Source organism: Saccopteryx bilineata, chromosome 2 (genome assembly GCF_036850765.1).
Source record: "Saccopteryx bilineata isolate mSacBil1 chromosome 2, mSacBil1_pri_phased_curated, whole genome shotgun sequence".
Classification (NCBI taxonomy): Eukaryota; Metazoa; Chordata; class Mammalia; order Chiroptera; family Emballonuridae; genus Saccopteryx; species Saccopteryx bilineata.
Window position 1 is genome coordinate 172,910,243 of NC_089491.1, and position 19,154 is coordinate 172,929,396.

Here is a 19,154-nt window from a genome sequence, read left to right on the forward strand (position 1 = left end):
TGTGAATTTGGTCAAATTATTTAACCTTAGGAACTGGGTGCTTTCTAAATGACTAGGAAAGCAAAGCTGAGAAAATACCAGTGGGCCTGACAGTTTAGTATGGCACAGCCAATATTTCACTTTTCTTAAGTTTTAGCAAGTTCCCAGAATGGTGCAGGGCAGTAACATGGCAAGGACTTAGTCAGCATGAGATAAAACAAATTTTATTGGATGAGGGGATTTATGGGAGGCATAGGTGCTGGGCGCTGGGCCAGGGTGGCACGGGCCATGCTTAAGGCACCCTCTCGGGTGCAGTGCCCACCAATGAAACCGCTAGCATGGACAAAGACACAATCAGGAATTCCACTGATCTGGTCCAGAGCCTCATCTCGAAGACCCCGCCATGACTCTGGCAGGGGTAGCCTACAAATGAACAGAAAGAAGTTGGTGGGAGCAAATGGAGGCCTTGAGGAAGTGAGAGATGGGGAGCAGAGCAGAGGCCAAGGTTAGTACCCTCCTTTGCTAGGGCTGCAACAGGCTTAAAAGTCTGCAGGTGGTCCCCAAGGGCCTCACCTGCTCTGGAATGAATGGAGCTCCTTGGGCACACACTGTACCCGCCACTGTCCAGCCTGGTCAGTGTAGATAACAAAAGTGATGGTCACTGGGGGTGATAGCCCAGATTCCAGGTGATAGAGGTGCTCTTTCCAGGGGCATCCACCTTTTGCCAGTTCTATTATCTCCCCACTTGGGTCCACCTGAAAGGGAAGTGTGGCATGGCTGGAATGTTCAGGGTAGAAGCAGGAGTCCCTGTTGACCAGCAAGAGCCTGCCAGAATTCGCTAATTTTTGAACCACAATGTCTCCTCCCAAGCATTTACCTGGAATCGCTGGGCCAGGGCCTCTTCCACCAAAGCCCGGGCTGGCAACCAGCTGTGCTGGTAGAAGTCTAATCTCTGCAGAAACTCCTCTTGAACCAGATCCACTGCACGCTTAAACCCAGCCTGGGAAACATGTGGGAATCAGAACCACAGTGCTGGTCTGAACTTTTAAAAAAAATTTTATTTTATTGATTTTTAGAGAAGAGAGAGGTGAGAGAGAGAGAAAGAAGAGGGAGGAGCAGGAAGCATCAACTCCCATATGTGCCTTGACCAGGCAAGCCCAAGGTTTCGAACCGGCAACCTCAGTGTTCCAGGTCAACGCTTTATCCCACTGCGCCACCACAGGTCAGGCTGGTCTGAACTTTTGACTTTGCTAGGGTTTGGATAGGTTAACCTCTGGTCAGCAAACTATAGCTCTTTGGCCCCTTGAATGTGGCTCTTCCACAAAATACCATGTGCGGGCGCTACCTCGATAAGGAATGTACCTACCTATATAGTTTTAGCTTAAAAAATTTGGCTCTCAAAAGAAATTTCAGTCATTGTACTGTTTTTTGTTTTCTTTTGGGGTTTTTTCTGTATTTTTTCTGAAGTTGGAAACAGGGAGACAGTCAGACAGACTCCTGCCTGCGCCCGACCGGGATCCACCCGGCATGCCCACCAGGGGGTGATGCTCTGCCCATCTGGGGCATCTCTCTGTTACAACCACAGCCACTCTAGCGCCTGAGGCAGAGGCCATGGAGCCATCCTCAGCGCCCGGGCCAACTTTGCTCCAGTGGAGCCTTGGCTGGGGAAGAGAGAGACAAGACAGAGAGGAAGGAGAGGGGAGGGGTGGAGAAGCAGATGGGTGCTTCTCCTGTGTGCTCTGGCTGGGAATTGAACCCAGGACTTCTGCATGCCAGGCCGATGCTCCACCACTGAGCCAACCGGCCAGGGCCCGTTATACTGTTGATATCTGGCTCTGTTGACTAATGAGTTTGCTAACCCCTGGTTAACCAATCTCATTTCCTCCCTCAAGGTCTTATATGCCTCAATCGATTCCCCTTAGGGCCCTTACCTCAGTGTCTTGGTTGGGCTGGTTCCAGGTGGGATTCAGTCGGGCAACCCGGGCACTCAGTGTAGTGGTCAGCGCATATCGAGGCTCTCCCTCGCACTGCGAGATCCCATTGTCCACTGCATCCACTTCCTCCACGAAGTTCTCGTACATCTAAGGCAACCTCAGGAGAAATGCACTTCAAGTTTTACAGGTTTCAAAGTTATGTGCATATATATTTTTATTTAATCTTCTCAGTGGCCCTGTGAGGATCTCAACAACTGGATGAGTAAAGAGGGAATTGGGGTTTCCAGTAGCTTCCTTAAGGTCAGAGAGCTAATAGTACTGGGGCTGGAATTCAGATCATCTGATTTCTAACGTACTGCCCTTTTTTTTTTTTAAGCTAGAGAGAGAGGGACAGACAGGAGGGAAGAGAGAGGAGAAGCATTAGTTCTTCATTGCAGCACCTTAGTTGTTCATTTATTGCTTTCTCATATGTGCCTTGACCAGGGGGCTTCAGCCAAGCCAGTGACCCCTTGCTTAAGCCAGTGACCTTTGGGCTCAAGCCAGCGATCATGGGGTCATGTCTGTGGTCCCACGCTCATGCCAGATGAGCCCATGCTCAAGCCAGCAACCTTGGGGGTTTTTTTTTTGTTTGTTTGTTTTTTTGTATTTTTCTGAAGCTGGAAACAGGAAGAGACAGTCAGACAGACTCCCGCATGCGCCCGACTGGGATCCACCCAGCACACACACCAAGGGCGACGCTCTGCCCACCAGGGGGCGATGCTCTGCCCCTCTGGGGCATCACTCCGCCACAACCAGAGCCACTCTAGCACCTGGGGCAGAGGCCAAGGAGCCATCCCCAGCGCCCGGGCCATCTTTGCTCCAATGGAGCCCTGGCTGCGGGAGGGGAAGAGAGACAGAGAGGAAGGAGGGGGGGTGTGGAGAAGCAGATGGGCACTTCTCCTATGTGCCCTGGCCAGGAATCGAACCCGGGTCCCCCGCACGCCAGGCCGACGCTCTACCGCTGAGCCAACCAGCCAGGGCTTGTTTTGTTTTTTTTAAGTGAGAGGTGGGGAGATAGTGAAACAGTGCCCTGACTAGGATCCAACCAGCAAGAACTGTCTGGGGATAATGTTCAAATCAACTGAGGTTTTTTTTTTTCGCACCTGAGGCTGAAGCGCTCAAACCAGCGGAGCTATCCTCAATACCTGGGGTCTATGCTAAAACCAATCAAGCCACTGGCTATGGGAAGGGAATAGGAAGAGAAGGGGGGGTGGAAAGGGGAGAGAAGTAGATGGTCACTTACCTTCTGTTCCCTGACCAGAAATCAAACCCAGGATATCCATACACTGGGCTGATGCTCTATCCACTGAGCCAACTGGCTAGGGCCTGGTGCCCATTCTACTACCACACAAAGCCTCAGCTGAGGCCAGCATGTGTAGGGAGGGGGCTGCTGACTTCTGATCAAAGGTCTGGGGTTCCATGAGGAGCTCTGTGGAAGTGGACCCCTAGGCTGAAGGAAGGTAAATGTCCAGGGAGGCTGAGCTGGCTACTTAGTAACCCATTTAATGAGGTCCAGGAGGGTCTGGCCAAGCACAAGAGTCAGGTGGGAGAGGATGGGTGCTGGACTAGACATCAAGAACTGGGTGCGGCCGGCCCTGGCCGGTTGGCTCAGTGGTAGAGCGTCGGCCTGGCGTGCAGAAGTCCCGGGTTCGATTCCCGGCCAGGGCACACAGGAGGGGCGCCCGTCTGCCTCTCCACCCCTCCCCCTCTCCTTCCTCTCTGTCTCTCTCTTCCCCTCCTGCAGCCGAGGCTCCACTGGAGCAAAGATGGCCCGGGCGCTGGGGATGGCTCCTCGGCCTCTGCCCCAGGCGCTAGAGTGGCTCTGGTCGCAACAGAGCGATGCCCTGGATGGGCAGAGCATCGCCCGCTGGTGGGCAGAGCATCACCCCCTGGTGGGCGTGCCAGGTGGATCCCGGTCGGGCGCATGCGGGAGTCTATCTGACTGTCTCTCCCCGTTTCAAGCTTCAGAAAAATACAAAAAAAAAAAAAAAACAAGGAAAAAAAAAAACTGGGTGCGGCCTGAGCAGGTGGTGGCGCAGTGGATAGAGCATCAGACTGGGATGCGGAGGACCCAGGTTCGAGACCCGGAGGTCACCAGCCTGAGCGCAGGCTCATCTGGTTTGAGCAAAGCTCACCAGCTTGGACCCAAGGTCGCTGGCTCAAGCAATGGGTTACTCAGTCTGCTGAAGGCCTGCAGTCAAGGAACATATGAGAACAATCAATGAACAAGTGAGGTGTCACAATGAAAAACTGATGATTGATGCTTCTCATCTCTCTCCATTCCTATCTGTCTGTCCCTACGTATCCCTCTGTCTCTGTAAAAGGAAAAAAAAATGGCTGGGTTGGTCCCCAAGAAATCTATGCTGTCCCACATGGCATTGGCAGCTGCTGCATCTCCTGATCCTAAAGAAATAGTAGGATTGGGCCCTGGCCGGTTGGCTCAGTGGTGGAGCCTCAGCCTGGCGTGTGGAAGTCCCGGGTTCGATTCCTGACCAGGGCACACAGGAGAGGTGCCCATCTGCTTCTCCACCCCCCCCCCCTCGCCTTCCTCTCTGTCTCTCTCTTCCCCTCCCGCAGCGAGGCTGCATTGGAGCAAAGATGGCCCGGGCACTGGGGATGGCTCCTTGGCCTCTGCCCCAGGCGCTGGAGTGGCTCTGGTCGTGGCAGAGCGGCCCCCCGAAAGGGCGGAGCATCACCCCCTGGTGGGCAGAGCGTCGCCGCCTGTTGGGCTTGCCGGATGGATCCCAGTCGGGCGCCTGCGGGAGTCTGTCTGACTGTCTCTCCCCGTTTCCGGCTTCAGAAAAGTGCAGAGAAAAAAAAGAAAAAAAAAATAGTAGGATCAAAATAATATGAGATGTCAGTGTTTAATGCTCAATACCCTACACAAAATAGCCTACATATGAACACATCTGTGGTATGTAGAAAAAGTGCTATTTTCAGGGAGAGCCAAAAAAGAGGCTTGTCTATGCCCAGCACCTCTTGGTGAGGATCCCAACAGGATAATCAGTTAAAATTTGGGTGTAGTGAAATTGCTTAGAAACCCCTCAGCAGTAGAAGGGAAAACTAACCCAAGCAGTCTACAGTTTTAGTACTCCAAAGTCTCCAATTTAACCACTCATTTCTTTATGTCATTTATTATTATTTCTTTTAGTGAGATAGGGACAGACTGGAAGGGAGAGATGAGAAGCATCAATTCAACCTGACCTGTGGTGGCACTGTGGATAAAGCTTTGATCTGGAATGCTGAGGTTACCAGTTTGAAACCCTGGGCTTGCCTGGTCAAGGCATGTAAGGGAGTTGATGCTTCCTGCTCCTACTGCCTTCTCTCTCTTCTCTAAAACGAATAAATAAAATCTTTTTAAAAAGAGAAGCATCGCCTGACCAGGCTGTGGCACAGTGGATAGAGCGTTGGACTGGGATGCTGAGGACCCAGGTTTGAGATCCCGAGGTTGCCAGCTTGAGCACGGGCTCATCTGGCTTAAGCAAAATAAAAAATGCTCACCAGCGTGGACCCAGGGTCGCTGGCTCAAGCAAGGGGTTACTCGGTCTGTTGAAGGCCCATGGTCAAGGCACATACGAGAAAGCAATCAATGAACAACTGAGGTGTCGCAACAAAAAACTGATGATTGATGCTTCTCATCTCCGTTCCTGTCTGTCCCTATCTATCCTTCTCTCTGACTCTCTCTGTCCCTGTAAAGAAAAAAAAAAAAAGCATCAATTCTTCGTTGCGGCACCTTACTTGTTCATTGGTTGCTTTCTCATAGGTGCATTGACCAGGGGCCTCCAGCCAAGCCAGTGACCCCTTGTTCAAGCCAGCAACCATGAGGTCATGTTTATGAGCCCACACTCAAGCAGGTGACCTTGGGGCTTCAAATCTGGGTCCTCTGCGTCTCAGTGCGCCACTGCCTGGTCAGGCTTTCTTTAGGTCTTTTATTTATTTATTGACTGACTGACAGAGAAAGGGGGAGTCAGAGAGAGTGAGATAGGGACAAACAGGAAGGGAGAGAGATGAGAAGCATCAATTCTTTGTTGGGCTTCAAGCCAGTGACTATGGAGTCATGTCTATGATCCCACACTCAAGCTGGTGAGCCTGTGCTCAAGCCGGATGAGCCAGTGACCTCGGCGTTTCAAACCTGGGTCCTCCGCATCCCAGTGAGCCACTGCCTGGACAGGCTCTTTATATCTTTCAGATCATACTATTGCTATGTCATAGGGGCCTGACCTGTGGTGGCGCAGTAGATAAAGTGTTGCCCTGGAATGCTGAGGTTGCTAGTTCAAAACCCTGGGCTTGCCAGGTCAAGGCACATATGGGAGTTGATGCTTCTTGATTCTCCCCCCACCCTTCTCTCTCTCTCCTCCCCGCTTTTCTTAAATGAATAAATAAAATAAAATAATTTTAATTAAATTAATGCTATGTCACAGAGGCAGATGACAGTTAAGCTGAGACAGAGAAGTGAACAGTCCATCTGCATTAAACAGCTGACTGAGCTTGACCTGTGATGGCACAGAGCGTTGGCCTGGAACGCTGAGGTCACCAGTTTGAAACCCTGGGCTTGCCCAAAGCAGATAGAACCAACAAGCAATGATCAACTAAAGCAAAACAACTATGAGTGGATACTTCTCATTCCTCCCCACCCCTCCTCTCTGTAAAATCAATAAATAAATTCTTAAAAAAAAAAAAAAAAAAAAGGTTGCCAAGGCGGTGGCACAGTGGAGAGCCTCAGACTGGGACAGAGAGGATCCAGGTTTGAAACTCCAAGGTCGCCAGCTTGAGCACAGACTCATATGGTTTGAGCACAGGCTTAACAGCTTGAACCCAAAGTCACTGGCTTGAGCAAGGGGTCCCTCAGTCTACTGTAGCCCCCTGGTCAAGGCATATATGAGAAATCAATTAACTAAGGTGCCACAATGAAGAATTAATGCTTCTCATCTCTTCCTTCCTGTCTGTCCCTATCTGTATCTGTCACAAAACAAAACAAAAAACCAACAGCCTGATCAGGCAGTAGCGCAGTGGATAGAGCGTGGGACTGGGACGCAGAGGATTCAGGTTCAAAACCCTGAGGTCGCCAGCTTGAGCACAGGATCATAGGCATGATCCCAAGGTTTCTGGCTTGAGCAAGGGGTTGCTGAAGCCCCTGGGTCAAGGCATGTATGAGAAGCAAGTCAATGAACAAGGTGCCACAGCAACAAGTTGATGCTTCTCATCTCTCTCCCTTCCCGTTTTGTCTGTCTCTCTGGAAAAACAAAACAAAAAGCAGCTGAATATGAAGTTTGACTTGTGAACTACACAAGAGTGCAGTCCAGTTGGTGTCTTCACAATCACTGATCCCACATGCACACTGGGGCCACTAGCCCTGTTCCTTCCCCAACAGCAGGAATCCCCTGCTTTCAGGGGACACTGGTGGAACATAAAATATTTTCAAAATCAGACCCTTCCCAACTTGTGTGCCTCTGGTGAATTACAGTGGTGCCTAACATATGCTCCTCTCTCCCTCAGGACAGCCAAGACCTTTAAGCCATATACTTTTTTTTTAATTCAGTGAGAGAAGGGGAGGCAGAGACGGGAGAGACAGACTCCTGCATGAGCCTGACTGGGATCCACCTTGCAAGTCCACTAGGGGGTGATGCTCTGCCCAGCTCTTCTTAGTGCCTGAGGCAGAGGCCATAGAGCCATCCTCAGGGCTCAGGGCCAACCCGTTCCAATCGAGCCATGGCTGCAGGAGAGGAAGAGAGACAGAGAAGCAAGAAGGGGAGAAGTGAAGCTTCTCCTGTGTGCCCTAACTGGGAATCGAACCCAGAACATAATAGACATTCAAACATAAGCAGCCTCTATACCAAGTAATTGAACAATCATTTTTTATGTGTGTCAAGTCAAGAAAAAGACTGGGAAACACTGATTTACAGTTTTCAAAGCCCATCCCCATTATGTGACCTTATCTACTTCTCACCACCACCCCCAGCATGGAGATAGACTACCCTTCCCCTTGTGAGATGAGCCTGACTGAGGGAGACAGTACTGGGCTAGGTATTGGCCAGGAACCCTGATCTGAGGTCCAGTCCTAAGTACTATGTGAGTGCCACTCCCAGCTGACCTGGCAGAGTTGCATGTGTGGGGCATGTTTTCGGGTCCCCACCTTGTCATAGAGGGTGCCCACCATGCTGTCCTCTTCACTAGTGCCCAGCAACTGGGCCAGCAGCTTGTGCCCGAAGTGCAGATAGATGAGTCCCGCACTGCTCAGCTTGGTCTGCCATGGCTTCCCAGGGGACAAGGAGCTCATGGTCTCTGTAAAAGACCTGAGGAACACAGGGAGGTGAGATGGGGCAGAGTTGCCTAAGTTAACCCAAAGTGTGGGGGTAGGGAGGCTAGGGAATACCGCAGGAGCTGGAAGGAGATAGACCAGTCAGAGAGGCTTTGTCTTTTTCTTCGATGGCACAAAGACATCAACTTGGAATCTTCATGCATGTATTTGACAATGCTTACCATATGCCAGACTTTGTGTTTCAACATTGGGGGTTAAAAAAAAAAAGGACCGTGACTTGTCTTCAAGTTTATCTGCTAGAGGCAGTAGACAACCAACCAAGAGAATGCTCTAGCTAGGTTATAAACAAGGAAGGGGGTGAAAGGGAAGGGTTCAGGAGGAGAGCCTTAGGTCATACCCGAAAGATGAATTACTGGGTGTTCCTCAGACAAAAGGTGAAGGAGAAACAGTATTTCTGGTAGAGGAAACAACATGTACAATGGCTAAGAGACAGGTCTCTTCATGGAATTGTAAGAAAGGCAGCTTGGGTGTGAGAGGTGAGTGACAAAAAAAGTGGAAGGGTAAGCAGTGACCAGATCATGGCAGGCCTTCTGTGTCATATTTTGGAATTTAGACTTTGATTTGTATGTAATGAGAACCACTGAGAGACTTTAGGCAAGTGCATAATAGAAAGTGCATTGTGACAGCCAGCATAGAGAGTAGCTGCAAGGTGCTTACCTGCAGTGGCCCGATAAAGTAAGGATGGCAGGAATTTGATAGCATTGGGATAGAGAATAGGGAAAAGGTATGACAGTTGTTAGGGAAAAAGAAACCATAGCTTTAATTTGTAAATACTAATAAGAATTACCTAGGGAGCTTATTTTTGTTTTAATGATTATTATTAAATACTGAATAGGTTGGTCCTGGCTGGTTTGCTCAGTGGATAGAGCATAGGCCCAGCATGCAGACATTCCCGGGTTCAATCCCTGGTCATGTGGTCAGGGTACACATGGGAAGCGCCAAGCGACTATCTGCTTCTCTTCCCCTCCCTCTCCCTCTCTCTCTTCCCCTCTTGCAGCCAGTAGCTCAATGGATTCGAGCCTCAGCCCTGGGAACGAAGAATAGCTCGCTTGGTCCGAGCATTGACCTCAGGTGCTAGGAATAGCTTTGTTGATTCAAGCATTGGCACCAGATGGGTTGCTGGGTGGATCTTGGCCAGGGTGCATGCAGGGTATATCTCCCCTCTTTTCACTTAAAAAAATTTATTTTTTTGAGTAGGTCTTGCTCAGTCTGTTAGAGCATCATCCAGAAACACCAAGGTTGCAAGTTTGATTCTCAATCAGGGCACATATGGAAAGTGCCCAGTGAATACACAACTAAGTGGAACAAGTGAATGCTTCCCTCCCTCTCTCTTTCTGTCCCCTGTCTCTGTCTCTCTAAAATCAATCAATTAAAATATATATTGAGTAAATACAATTTTATAATATATACATAAGGTATAAAGATTAATAACAATACCCCCCCTAAGGTTTAAAAAGAAGCAAAACTACATAAACTGTGATAGAAACAGACATATGTGCTAAACTGTACACAAGGGTATGAGAGGGAGAAAAATACCTAAAAGACTTAAAACGTAAAACATCTTCATAACCTCTCAAAGATAATCACGTTAAACTGTGATGTAGGCCCTGGCTGGTTGGCTCAGCGGTAGAGCGTTGGCCTGGTATGGAAATCCCAGGTTCAATTCCTGGTCAGGGCACACAGGAGAAGTGCCCATCTGCTTCTCTACCCTTCCCCCTCTCCCTTCTCTCTGTCTCTCTTCTTCTCCCACAGCCAAGGCTTCATTGGAGCAAAGTTGGCCAGGGCACTGAGGATGGCTCCATGGCCTCCACCTCGGGCGCTAGAATGGCTCTTGCCGAAGTGGAGCAAGGCCCCAGATGGGCAGAGCATCACCCCCTTGTGGGCATACCGAGTGGATCCCAGTCGGGCGCATGTGGGAGTCAGTCTGACTGCCTCCCTGCTTTTAACTTTGGAAAAATACAAAAACAAACAAAAAACTGTGGTGTATATACAATGGGGGATTTTTTAAATTTATTTTCAAGATGAGAAAAGCCTAAGCAGAGTTTTATGCGTTGGCAAGGTGAAGTAGAAACACTGGTGGGAAATTCCTAAGAAGTAATAGATTAAAAGGGAGCAAACGGAAGGGAACAGTGTTTGCTCACTGGAAGGAGAGAGCTGAGGATGTTTAGTGAGGAACAGGATGTGCACGTAGGAAAAGCTCAATTTCCTTTGAAAAGAGATAGTGTCACTCATTGAGGGCGTTTGATGAGGTAGGTGCTTCAGGATAGGGGAAAAGGATTGGAATGGCACTGGATAATGAGCTACCCTTGGAAAAGGCAGATTTCCCAAGGTAAGAATGTAATGAAATACAAGACCACACACAGGCCCTGGCCGGTTGGCTCAGTGGTAGAGCGTCGGCCTGGCGTGCAGAAGTCCCGGGTTCAATTCCTGACCAGGGCACACAGGAGAAGTGCCCATTTGCTTCTCCACCCCTCCCCCTCTCCTTCCTCTCTATCTCTCTTTTCCCCTCCCGCAGCCGAGGCTCCATTGGAGCAAAGATGGCCCAGGCGCTGGGGATGGCTCCTTGGCCTCTGCCCCAGGCGCTAGAGTGGCTCTGATCACGACAGAGCGACGCCCCAGAGGGGCAGAGCGTCGCCCCTGGTGGGCGTTCTGGGTGGATCCCGGTCGGGCGCATGCGGGAGTCTGTCTGACTGTCTCTCCCCGTTTCCAGCTTCAGAAAAGAAAAAAAAAAAAAAAAAACCCTCCCATCCATTAGTTTATCCTCGTGTGTCTGATGACGAATCACTGTCTTCAACAATGAGCGCAAAAACAAGCGCAAAAAAGCAGGAAATGCAAGTAAAAAAAACTACAACCATTCTATGAGACGCACCCAGTTTTTAGACCCCAAATTTTTCAGGGGAAAGGTGCGTCTTATACATGAGGAAATACGGTAATTGGGGTGATAACAGTGCTGGTGGGAGAAAAGTCTGACTGAGCTACAGGAGGTGAACTGGAAGGGGGCTGCTTGAGGACTTACTGGGAGCCAAGTGAGGCCTGGGCTGATAAGAGGGCTCACAGAAGTCCAAGGCCAGGTAGATGGGTGTAGGGAAGGTGGAAAGGTAGAAGGATGGAAGGCTGTAGTCCCACAGGATTTGAGTTTGCTTTCAAGGATGAGGCAGTCCAGTCCCTTTGCTGACACAGACCAATGCAGTGAGTGGATGGCTGAATTGGAGTATTGAGTTAAGTTGAACTGAATAAAAAATACGTAGGAACCCACCTCTGGTGATGGTCATATCGGTGTCTCTGAGGGTCGTATTCTCCACCCACGTCTACCACGATGTCGCAAGAAGCAAGTTTTTTAGGATCCCGGGTCCGCACAATCTCTGCATCCTGCAGTGGGACATAAAGAGGTGAGAGGGCCGTCAGCAGTCGCGCAGGTAGGGAGTTAAACTGGGTTTCCAGCCTGACCAGGTGGCGCAGTGCATGGAGCTTCGGACTGGGATGCGGAGAACCCAGGTTCGAGACCCCGAGGTCACCAGCTTGAGCGCGGGCTCATCTGGTTTGAGCAAAAACAGCTCACCAGTTTGGACCCAAGGTCGCTGGCTTGAGCAAGGGGTTACTTGGTCTGCTGTGGCCCCACGATCAAGGCACATATAAGAAAGCAATCAATGAACAACTAAGATGTCGGACGACAAACTGATGATTGATGCTTCTCATCTCTCTCCGTTCCTGTCTGTCCCTATCTATCCTTCTCTCTGACTCTCTCTGTCTCTGAAAAAAGAAAAGAAAAAAAAAGTGGGTTTCCAGGGAAGCCGGGGCAGGTAAGAAGGGTGCCCCGGCCGTTCAAGGATACACTGGGACTCGGTTAGGGAAGTTGGCTGGCCCCAGGTGGACCTTACCCGGTACTCCGGAAGGAGGCGTAGCAATGCGCACGCCAGAGCCTCATCGCAGTGGAAAGTGCCGTTGTGCGTCCCGATTAGGGGAGGTACCATGAGGCTGCTGCGGGGTCGTTTGGAGGGCTGGACGGACTCCACTCTGAGCATGCGGTCCCGGCCACGTAGGGATGGTGGCAGCAACAGCCGAGGTTAGAGACTGCACAGAAAGCGACGGCCCCGTGCGAAGGCGGGGACGCCAACCCGGAAAAGGAAGTGCCTTTGCAGCCTCATTTCCGCTTGTCGGCCTTACCCACGGATACGGGCACCGTAGGGCGAGCACGTTCCGCAGCAAAGGCCTTCTACCCTCTGTCCAGGGGTGCGGATGGAGCCTTGAAGATAAGCATTGCATCAGGCTCTGGGGAGAAGCACAGCTTCTCGACCACCCACTCCCATCTCTTAATGCAAGAAAGGACCAACATTCTGCCCAGCTGGAACATTTATTGTCATTAAACACAAATCCCTTCTCTTCACCACAAAGTCCCAGGCCCCTGAAGTAGGGTCCCTCTGCACAATTTCTGGAACAAGTTCTCAGGCCTTGGTAGCCTGAGTTGCCCCCAAGGCTGTGAGTTGCTGAATCTTCTGGCTCATCATCTCCATGACAGCTGTGGGGGGGGGGGGGGGGGGAGGAAAAAGTCAGATCCAGGTCAGGAGCTAAAAGGAAGAACCCAGAGTTAAGGAAAAGTACCAAGGAAGTTTAAGGACAGGTAGACAACCAACTATAGCTAATAAAACTTGTAACAGTGATCCACTGTGGGATACACACACTAACACAAATTTAGAATCTATAATGTGGCAGTAAATACAGCAACCACTGGGACATAAAAATGAACAATAATTAGTAATAACCAAAAATTATAACGTGGAAAAGATTTTTGCCCAACAGGAGTCTCAATCTTGACCATGTCACAGAATCTCCTGGGGCATTATTTATTTATTTATTTATTTATTTATTTATTTTAGCCCTGCCAGAACAAGGCTTCAAAAAATTAGTTCGAAACCCAAAGTTGTTTCTCTCCACGGAAATATTTAATAAAAGGCAAAAGATTTATACGATATGAAGAGAAACATTTTTTAAAAAACCACTGAACCCTGGAATCTGCCCACCACCCTTACCACTACCCAGGTTGACTTAGTCAGTTTGGAGTGGCCCAGGCTTTCTTTTCAAACTCCCTAGGTGATTCTAATGTGCAGCGAGGGTTGCAATTGCTAGTACTTAGTTAGGACTATATTTCTTTCCTATGTGTTCATTTACATCTTTCCCCCCATTCCATCCCCATTAAAAACAGATATGGGCCCTGGCCGGTTGGCTCAGCGGTAGAGCATCAGCCTAGCGTGAGGAGGCCCTGGGTTCGATTCCCGGCTAGGGCACACAGGAGAAGCGCCCATTTGCTTCTCCACCCCTCCACCGCGCTTTCCCTCTCTGTCTCTCTCTTCCCCTCCCGCAGCCAAGGCTCCATTGGAGCAAAGATGGCCCGGACGCTGGGGATGGCTCTGTGGCCTCTGCCCCAGGCGCTAGAGTGGCTCAGGTCGCAACATGGCGACGCCCAGGATGGGCAGAGCATCGCCCCCTGGTGGGCAGAGCGTCGCCCCTGGTGGGCGTGCCGGGTAGATCCCGGTCGGGCGCATGCGGGAGTCTGTCTGTCTCTCCCTATTTCCAGCTTCAGAAAAATGAAAAACAACAACAACAACAAAAAAAAAACCAGAGATGATGTCCTTCTAAATTTTCCAATCACGCAACTTAGGAATCTACAAACTGTGGGTGTGCAATGCACAGAATCTAGAGAATAATACATCAAGACACAAAAAAGAAAGACATGGTTTTAATCCTGCAAAGATGGGACACCCTCATGGTTCACATTACAGTCCAGGTTCTTTTTTTTTTAAAGATTTTATTTTAGAAAAAGGAAGGAGAGAGAGAGAAAGGTGGGGGAGGAGCAGGAAGCATCAACTCGTAGTAGTTGCTTGTCATATGTGCCTTGCTTGACCAGGCAAGCCCGGGGTTTCGAACTGGTGACCAAAGCATTCCAAGTCAACGCTTTACCCACTGTGCCACCACAAGTCAGGCAGCCATCCAGGTTCTTTGTCATGGAGGTAGAAATGGTGAATAGGTGTCCCAGACCAAGCTTACCCTGTTTCATGGCATGCTTCTCCTGCAGGGCTGGCTGGATTTTCTCCATCTGTTTGGTGAGGAAGTCTATTTTTCTCTTGAAGAAGTCCTTGGCATCCTCAGCTGTCTACAAAGGTCAGAGGTGAATGAGGGCTAAGAAGAGACCCCGTACTGCCCCTAAGTCTTCCTCTAAACTTCCTTTTCTTGCTCAGAGGGGCATCTACAATGATTCCTTCCACTTACCTTCTCTACATAGTAGCCAGTTCCGACATTGATGAGCACATGTTCCACATCATGTAGCTTCCCAGGTACATACATCTGAAATCAAGGATTAAGGGAAAACTAGCCCAGCATGAGTCATGATTCCTTGTCAGCCAGCCTGCTTGGACTCGTAAGACCCTCTTTTTTAAATAGCTGTAAGGCAGAGGGACTGAATAATCTGAAGGCTGTAAAATTATACCCGTACACTCCAAATGTGGAGAGACAGAGAAGTTGGTTCCTTATGGAAAATGTGACATATACTGAAACGCTCTCTTGACTTGACCCCATCTCCCAGTCTCTAAGCAGTTAACCCCTCCAGAAAAACTAACCACAATATTTTCCTACTGCTGTAGAGTAGTAAAAGTTAAAAGCCAGCCTCACTTCCCTGCAACACCCCCAACCATGAACTAGCTAATTCCTGATGAATTTAATGTTCGTTTTTCAGCCAGTCCCTACTGTCAGTTCTCAGACTACAGTTCACAGGAGCCCTACTATCATATTTGATCATTCAAGTAAAACACTCAACAGGTAGGCACAATCCAGGTTCCTTAGTGACAACAGTTTAAGACTAAGAATCACAAGCTGAATTTGAGAATCATAAACAAGAGACAACCCCCTTGTTTCTATATCGTATTCTATTATTTCTAAGTTATTAGTAAAAGTGTAAACCACTAGTTGTACCTCTTTTAAGGATATTAGATCATATCCTTAAAAAAGGGAGATAATCACACCTCAATTATACATACTCTTTGGTGCTCACAAGGCAATAGCTATTGATTGATGTTGGCCCCAACATAGATAGGAGATCTAGGCAGTGTGTATAGTAAGAGTTCTCATGAGTGCACTTTGGAGTCATCAAAACTACCCCATCCTTTTTGTGGGGGAGGGGGAGAGGGAGGGAGAAAAGGAGAGGGCTGGATTGTTCCTGTGGAAAGGATACAGAACTGGTCAGTGGGACAAGTAATTCTTTCCCTGTGAAAGCAATTAAGACAAACATCTGGGGACGGTTAGCCGCGCCAACGTTAAGACTTTAAAGAGAGTTCCAACATGGAACAGCGCAGACAGTAGGAAAAAAACGGAAACGGGCAAAAGCAGTGTCCTGTGTATTTCAATTCTACATAGGCAGCATGCAAAGGGCTCACAAAGCGGTACACACAATACGTAATGGGTTGTTTTCTCGTCTCAGGTAAGGAAGACTGGTTTAGGAGATGAGACGAGAAGCCGGTTCACTACATCCCCCAGGCTGCCTTCGCGCGCCTACCCCATACCCTCATTGCTCTTGTTCATCACGTTCAGACAGTCCTTGGCTTCCACGTACTTGGTTTGAACCACCTTGAGCTGGGCAATGGACGTGGACAAGAACTCCACTTCCTATAGAGTTCAGAAAGAGAGTCAGTGTGGGGCTGGAGGGAGAGGGGGGCACCTTTGGAGAAGGGGCAGAGGTCTCACAGCAGAAGGGGAGCCTCCCAAAGGGGGCAGGAGTGAGGTGAGGCGGGAAAGGAGTCTCTAGGGCCCGTCCCCACCTGGTCCAGCTGGTTCTTAAGCATTTCCAGTTGCGGTAGATTCAGCTCGGTGACGTTAACCGACTGCGCCATGTTTGGAAGGACGACTAAGAAAAAACGGAAGGCAGTTGGGCAAGCTACACTCTAGCCGTCCTCTGTGCATCTCTATGGCTGCGCCAGAGGGCCTCGCTGCATCAGGCATCTCTATGATCCTCCCTCTTGATAGGCAAGTCCGATACTCACCTTTAGAAAAACCCAGTGGCTTCATTCTTTTCATAAAACATTCGATGTCTAGCCCTGGCCAGTAGTGCACTTGGTTAGAGCGTGGTCTCCATACGCCAAGGTTGCAGGTTTCATTCGCCATTAGGGCACATATAAACACCAACCAATGAATGTGTAAATAAGTGGAACAACAAATGGACGTTTGGCTCTCTCTCTTTTCTTATTTTTTCTCTTTAGTCAATAAATTAAAATCCCAGTGATGGTGCAGCCTAGAGCATCTACCTGGAATGTTGAGGTCGCTGGTTCAAAACCCTGGGCTTGCCAGGTCAAGGCACATACCACAAACAAGCAAGCAATTAACAACGAAAGTGAAGCAACCTACCCCTCCCCCAGCCTCTTCTCTCTGTACAATCAATAAATAAAACATTAAACTTAAAAAAAAAAAATCCCAGGCCCTGGCCTAACTTGTGGGGGCACAGTGGATAGAGTATTGACCTGGAATACTGAGATCACCAGTTTAAATCCCTGGGCTTCCCTGGTCAAGACACATATGAGAAGCAACTACTATGAGGTGATGCTTCCTGTTCCCCCCTTCTCTCTCTCTCTCTCTCTAGTCAATAATAAAATCTTAAAAGTAAATAAATAAATCCCAGGCTTTGGCCATTTATGTCAGTTGGTTAGCACATTCTCCCAAAAAACCAAGGTTACAGGCCCTGGCCGGTTGGCTCAGTGGTAGAGTGTCGGCCTGGCGTGCGGAAGTCCTGGGTTCGACTCCCGGCCAGGGCACACAGGAGAGGCACCCATCTGCTTCTCCACCCCTCCCCCTCTCCTTCCTCTCTGTCTCTCTTCCCCTCCCACAGCCAAGGCTCCATTGGAGCAAAGTTGGCCCAGGTGCTGAGGATGGCTCTGTGGCCTCTGCCTCAGGTGCTAGAATGGCTCTGGTTGAAACAGAGCGATGCCCCGGATGGGCAGAGCATCGCCCCCTGGTGGGCATGCCAGATGGATCCTGGTAGGGCGCATGCGGGAGTGTCTGACTGCCTCCCGGTTTCCAGCTTCAGAAAAATACAAAAACAAACAAACAAACAAACAAACAAAAGAAAATCAAGGTTACAGACTAGATCCTTGGTCAGGGCACATACAGGAAGCGACCACTGAAAGCACAACTAAGTATAACAACAAATGAATGCCTCTCCTCTTTTCCCTTCCTCTCTGTCTCTCTAAAATCAATCAATTAAAAAAAAAAACCCAGCAACCCAAGTCTAGTGTAGTAAAGTTGTAACAGGACTCTTGCCTTTAAGGAACTTAAAAATCTTAAAAGTATTCAGATCATAACTGTAACTTTACTAAGTAATGTATGATACTCCATGTAGGTGGTATAAAACTAGTGGAGGATAGGCAAGGAAGCCTGTTAAATTCTCTAATCAGGGGAAGTAGCATCACAAAAGTGGTGCTTTGGACAGATGAAGCAGGTAAGAGTGGTGGTGGAAAGGACAGTAAGGAGGCACATTATAAATCAACAAGTACAGCACAAGGTTTATTAGTCAATACCTTATATTATGTGGTAGATGTGAGGTATACATGAACATGTAAGATATGTGCTGCCGATGGCCCTGGCTGGTTTGCTTAGTGGATAGTGTCGGCCCGGCGTGCAGACATCCTGGGTTCAATCCCTGGTCAGGGCACACATGAGAAGTGACCATCTGCTTCTCTTTTCCTCCCTCTCCCACTTCACTCTCTCTTCCCATCTTGCAGCCAAAGGTTTGAGCATCAGCCTCAGGCATTGAGGATAGCTCAGTACTGGAACATCGGCCCCAGATGGGGGTTACCAGGTGGATCCCAGTTGGGGCACATATGGGAGTCTGTCTCATTACCTCCCCTCTTCTCAGTAAAAAAAAAAAAAAAAAAAAAAGGTGCTTCAGAGGAAATTAACAATCTAATTTGGGAGAGAAAAACCAAACATAAGCAGCAGAACACCACAGAATCTGCTGCCAAAATGCACTGACAAGTGTAACAGTTGTATGTGGGGAGAAAACAGCAGCCTTTAGCATTTACTTATGAGGGGAACAGGGGAACTGAGGCATTAAAGCTGGTGTCACTTTCAGGATACCTGAAGGCAGGAAGACAGGACAGACATGATGGTATCTGGTCAAGGCACTCTCAATGGATCGATCTCTACACTTCCTTAACAACTTTGTCCCTACTTACAGCATCTTTTCTGTGTGTGTATGTGACAGAGACAGTGAGAGGGACAGACAGACAGGAAGGGATGACAAGCATCAAGTCTTTGTTGCAGCACCTCAGTTGTTCATTGAGTGCTTTCTCATATGTACCTTGACCAGGGAGGGGGCTACAGCAGAGCGAAGACCCCTTGCTCAAGTCAGCAACCCTGGGCTTCAAGCTGGTGACCTTGGGGTTTTGAACCTGGGTCCTCCGCTCTATCCACTGTGCCACTGCCTGGTAAGGCCCCCACTTAGAGCATCTTAATGTCCCTCTCTTTCAGCTTGGTATGCTGAGGCCAAGCCATGTCCAGCTTTATCATACGGTTTTGCCTTTCATGCCAATGTTCTCAGACTTATCCTGTAAGCTATTGTTTACAGTAGAACCACATAGTGAGAGGGCAAAGTCTCATCTTCAAACGTTTTCATTTACTTATTTATATATTCTTTTTTTTTCCAAGTGAGAGGAGGGGAGATAGACAGAATCCCACATACACCCTGATTGGGATCCACCCAGCAAACCCCATCTGGGGCCAATGCTCTGCCCATTTTGGGCCATGCTCGCAATCGAGCTATTTTTAGTGCCTGAGGCAGAAGCTCTAGAGACATCCTCAGCAACCAGGGCTGATGCACTTGAATCAATCAAGCCATGGCTGTGAGA

At 49.0% G+C, this 19,154-nt stretch overlaps 2 protein-coding genes and 1 non-coding gene across 3 annotated transcripts; all 3 read right to left on the minus strand.

Annotated features, from left to right (window-relative positions):
• Nucleotides 1-181: 181 nt before the first annotated feature.
• MYG1 (MYG1 exonuclease) lies at nucleotides 182-12,478 on the minus strand. Its single transcript, XM_066258598.1, has 7 exons — nucleotides 12,150-12,478; nucleotides 11,528-11,640; nucleotides 8,086-8,245; nucleotides 1,911-2,060; nucleotides 857-979; nucleotides 553-734; nucleotides 182-402 (listed from the first exon to the last, which is right to left on the minus strand). Exons 1-7 carry the CDS (start codon nucleotides 12,291-12,293, stop codon nucleotides 204-206), a joined length of 1,071 nt encoding a protein of 356 aa, XP_066114695.1. The 5' UTR covers nucleotides 12,294-12,478; the 3' UTR covers nucleotides 182-203.
• A 125-nt stretch (nucleotides 12,479-12,603) lies between these two features.
• Nucleotides 12,604-16,186, minus strand: PFDN5 (prefoldin subunit 5). The gene is made up of 6 exons (XM_066258599.1): nucleotides 16,077-16,186; nucleotides 15,822-15,924; nucleotides 15,494-15,525; nucleotides 14,536-14,610; nucleotides 14,314-14,419; nucleotides 12,604-12,787 (listed from the first exon to the last, which is right to left on the minus strand). Exons 1-6 carry the CDS (start codon nucleotides 16,146-16,148, stop codon nucleotides 12,714-12,716), a joined length of 462 nt encoding a protein of 153 aa, XP_066114696.1. The 5' UTR covers nucleotides 16,149-16,186; the 3' UTR covers nucleotides 12,604-12,713.
• LOC136327827 (U5 spliceosomal RNA) lies at nucleotides 13,144-13,257 on the minus strand. The gene has a single exon (XR_010729890.1). It is a non-coding gene; the product is annotated as a U5 spliceosomal RNA (small nuclear RNA).
• Nucleotides 16,187-19,154: the final 2,968 nt, after the last annotated feature.

Excerpts from the sequence above, each read along its gene's own strand:
- MYG1 (XM_066258598.1), bottom strand. The coding sequence starts at position 12,293 with ATGCTCAGAGTGGAGTCCGTCCAGCCCTCCAAACGACCCCGCAGCAGC. Across the intron at positions 2,061-8,085 it reads TGGGCACCCTCTATGACAAG|ATGTACGAGAACTTCGTGGA; the intron begins GTGGGGACCCGA and ends AGGTTGCCTTAG. Across the intron at positions 980-1,910 it reads AGCCCAACCAAGACACTGAG|GCTGGGTTTAAGCGTGCAGT; the intron begins GTAAGGGCCCTA and ends CATGTTTCCCAG.
- PFDN5 (XM_066258599.1), bottom strand. The coding sequence starts at position 16,148 with ATGGCGCAGTCGGTTAACGTCACCGAGCTGAATCTACCGCAACTGGAA. Across the intron at positions 15,925-16,076 it reads TTAAGAACCAGCTGGACCAG|GAAGTGGAGTTCTTGTCCAC; the intron begins GTGGGGACGGGC and ends TGAACTCTATAG. Across the intron at positions 12,788-14,313 it reads GAAGCATGCCATGAAACAGG|CTGTCATGGAGATGATGAGC; the intron begins GTAAGCTTGGTC and ends CCCCCCCCACAG.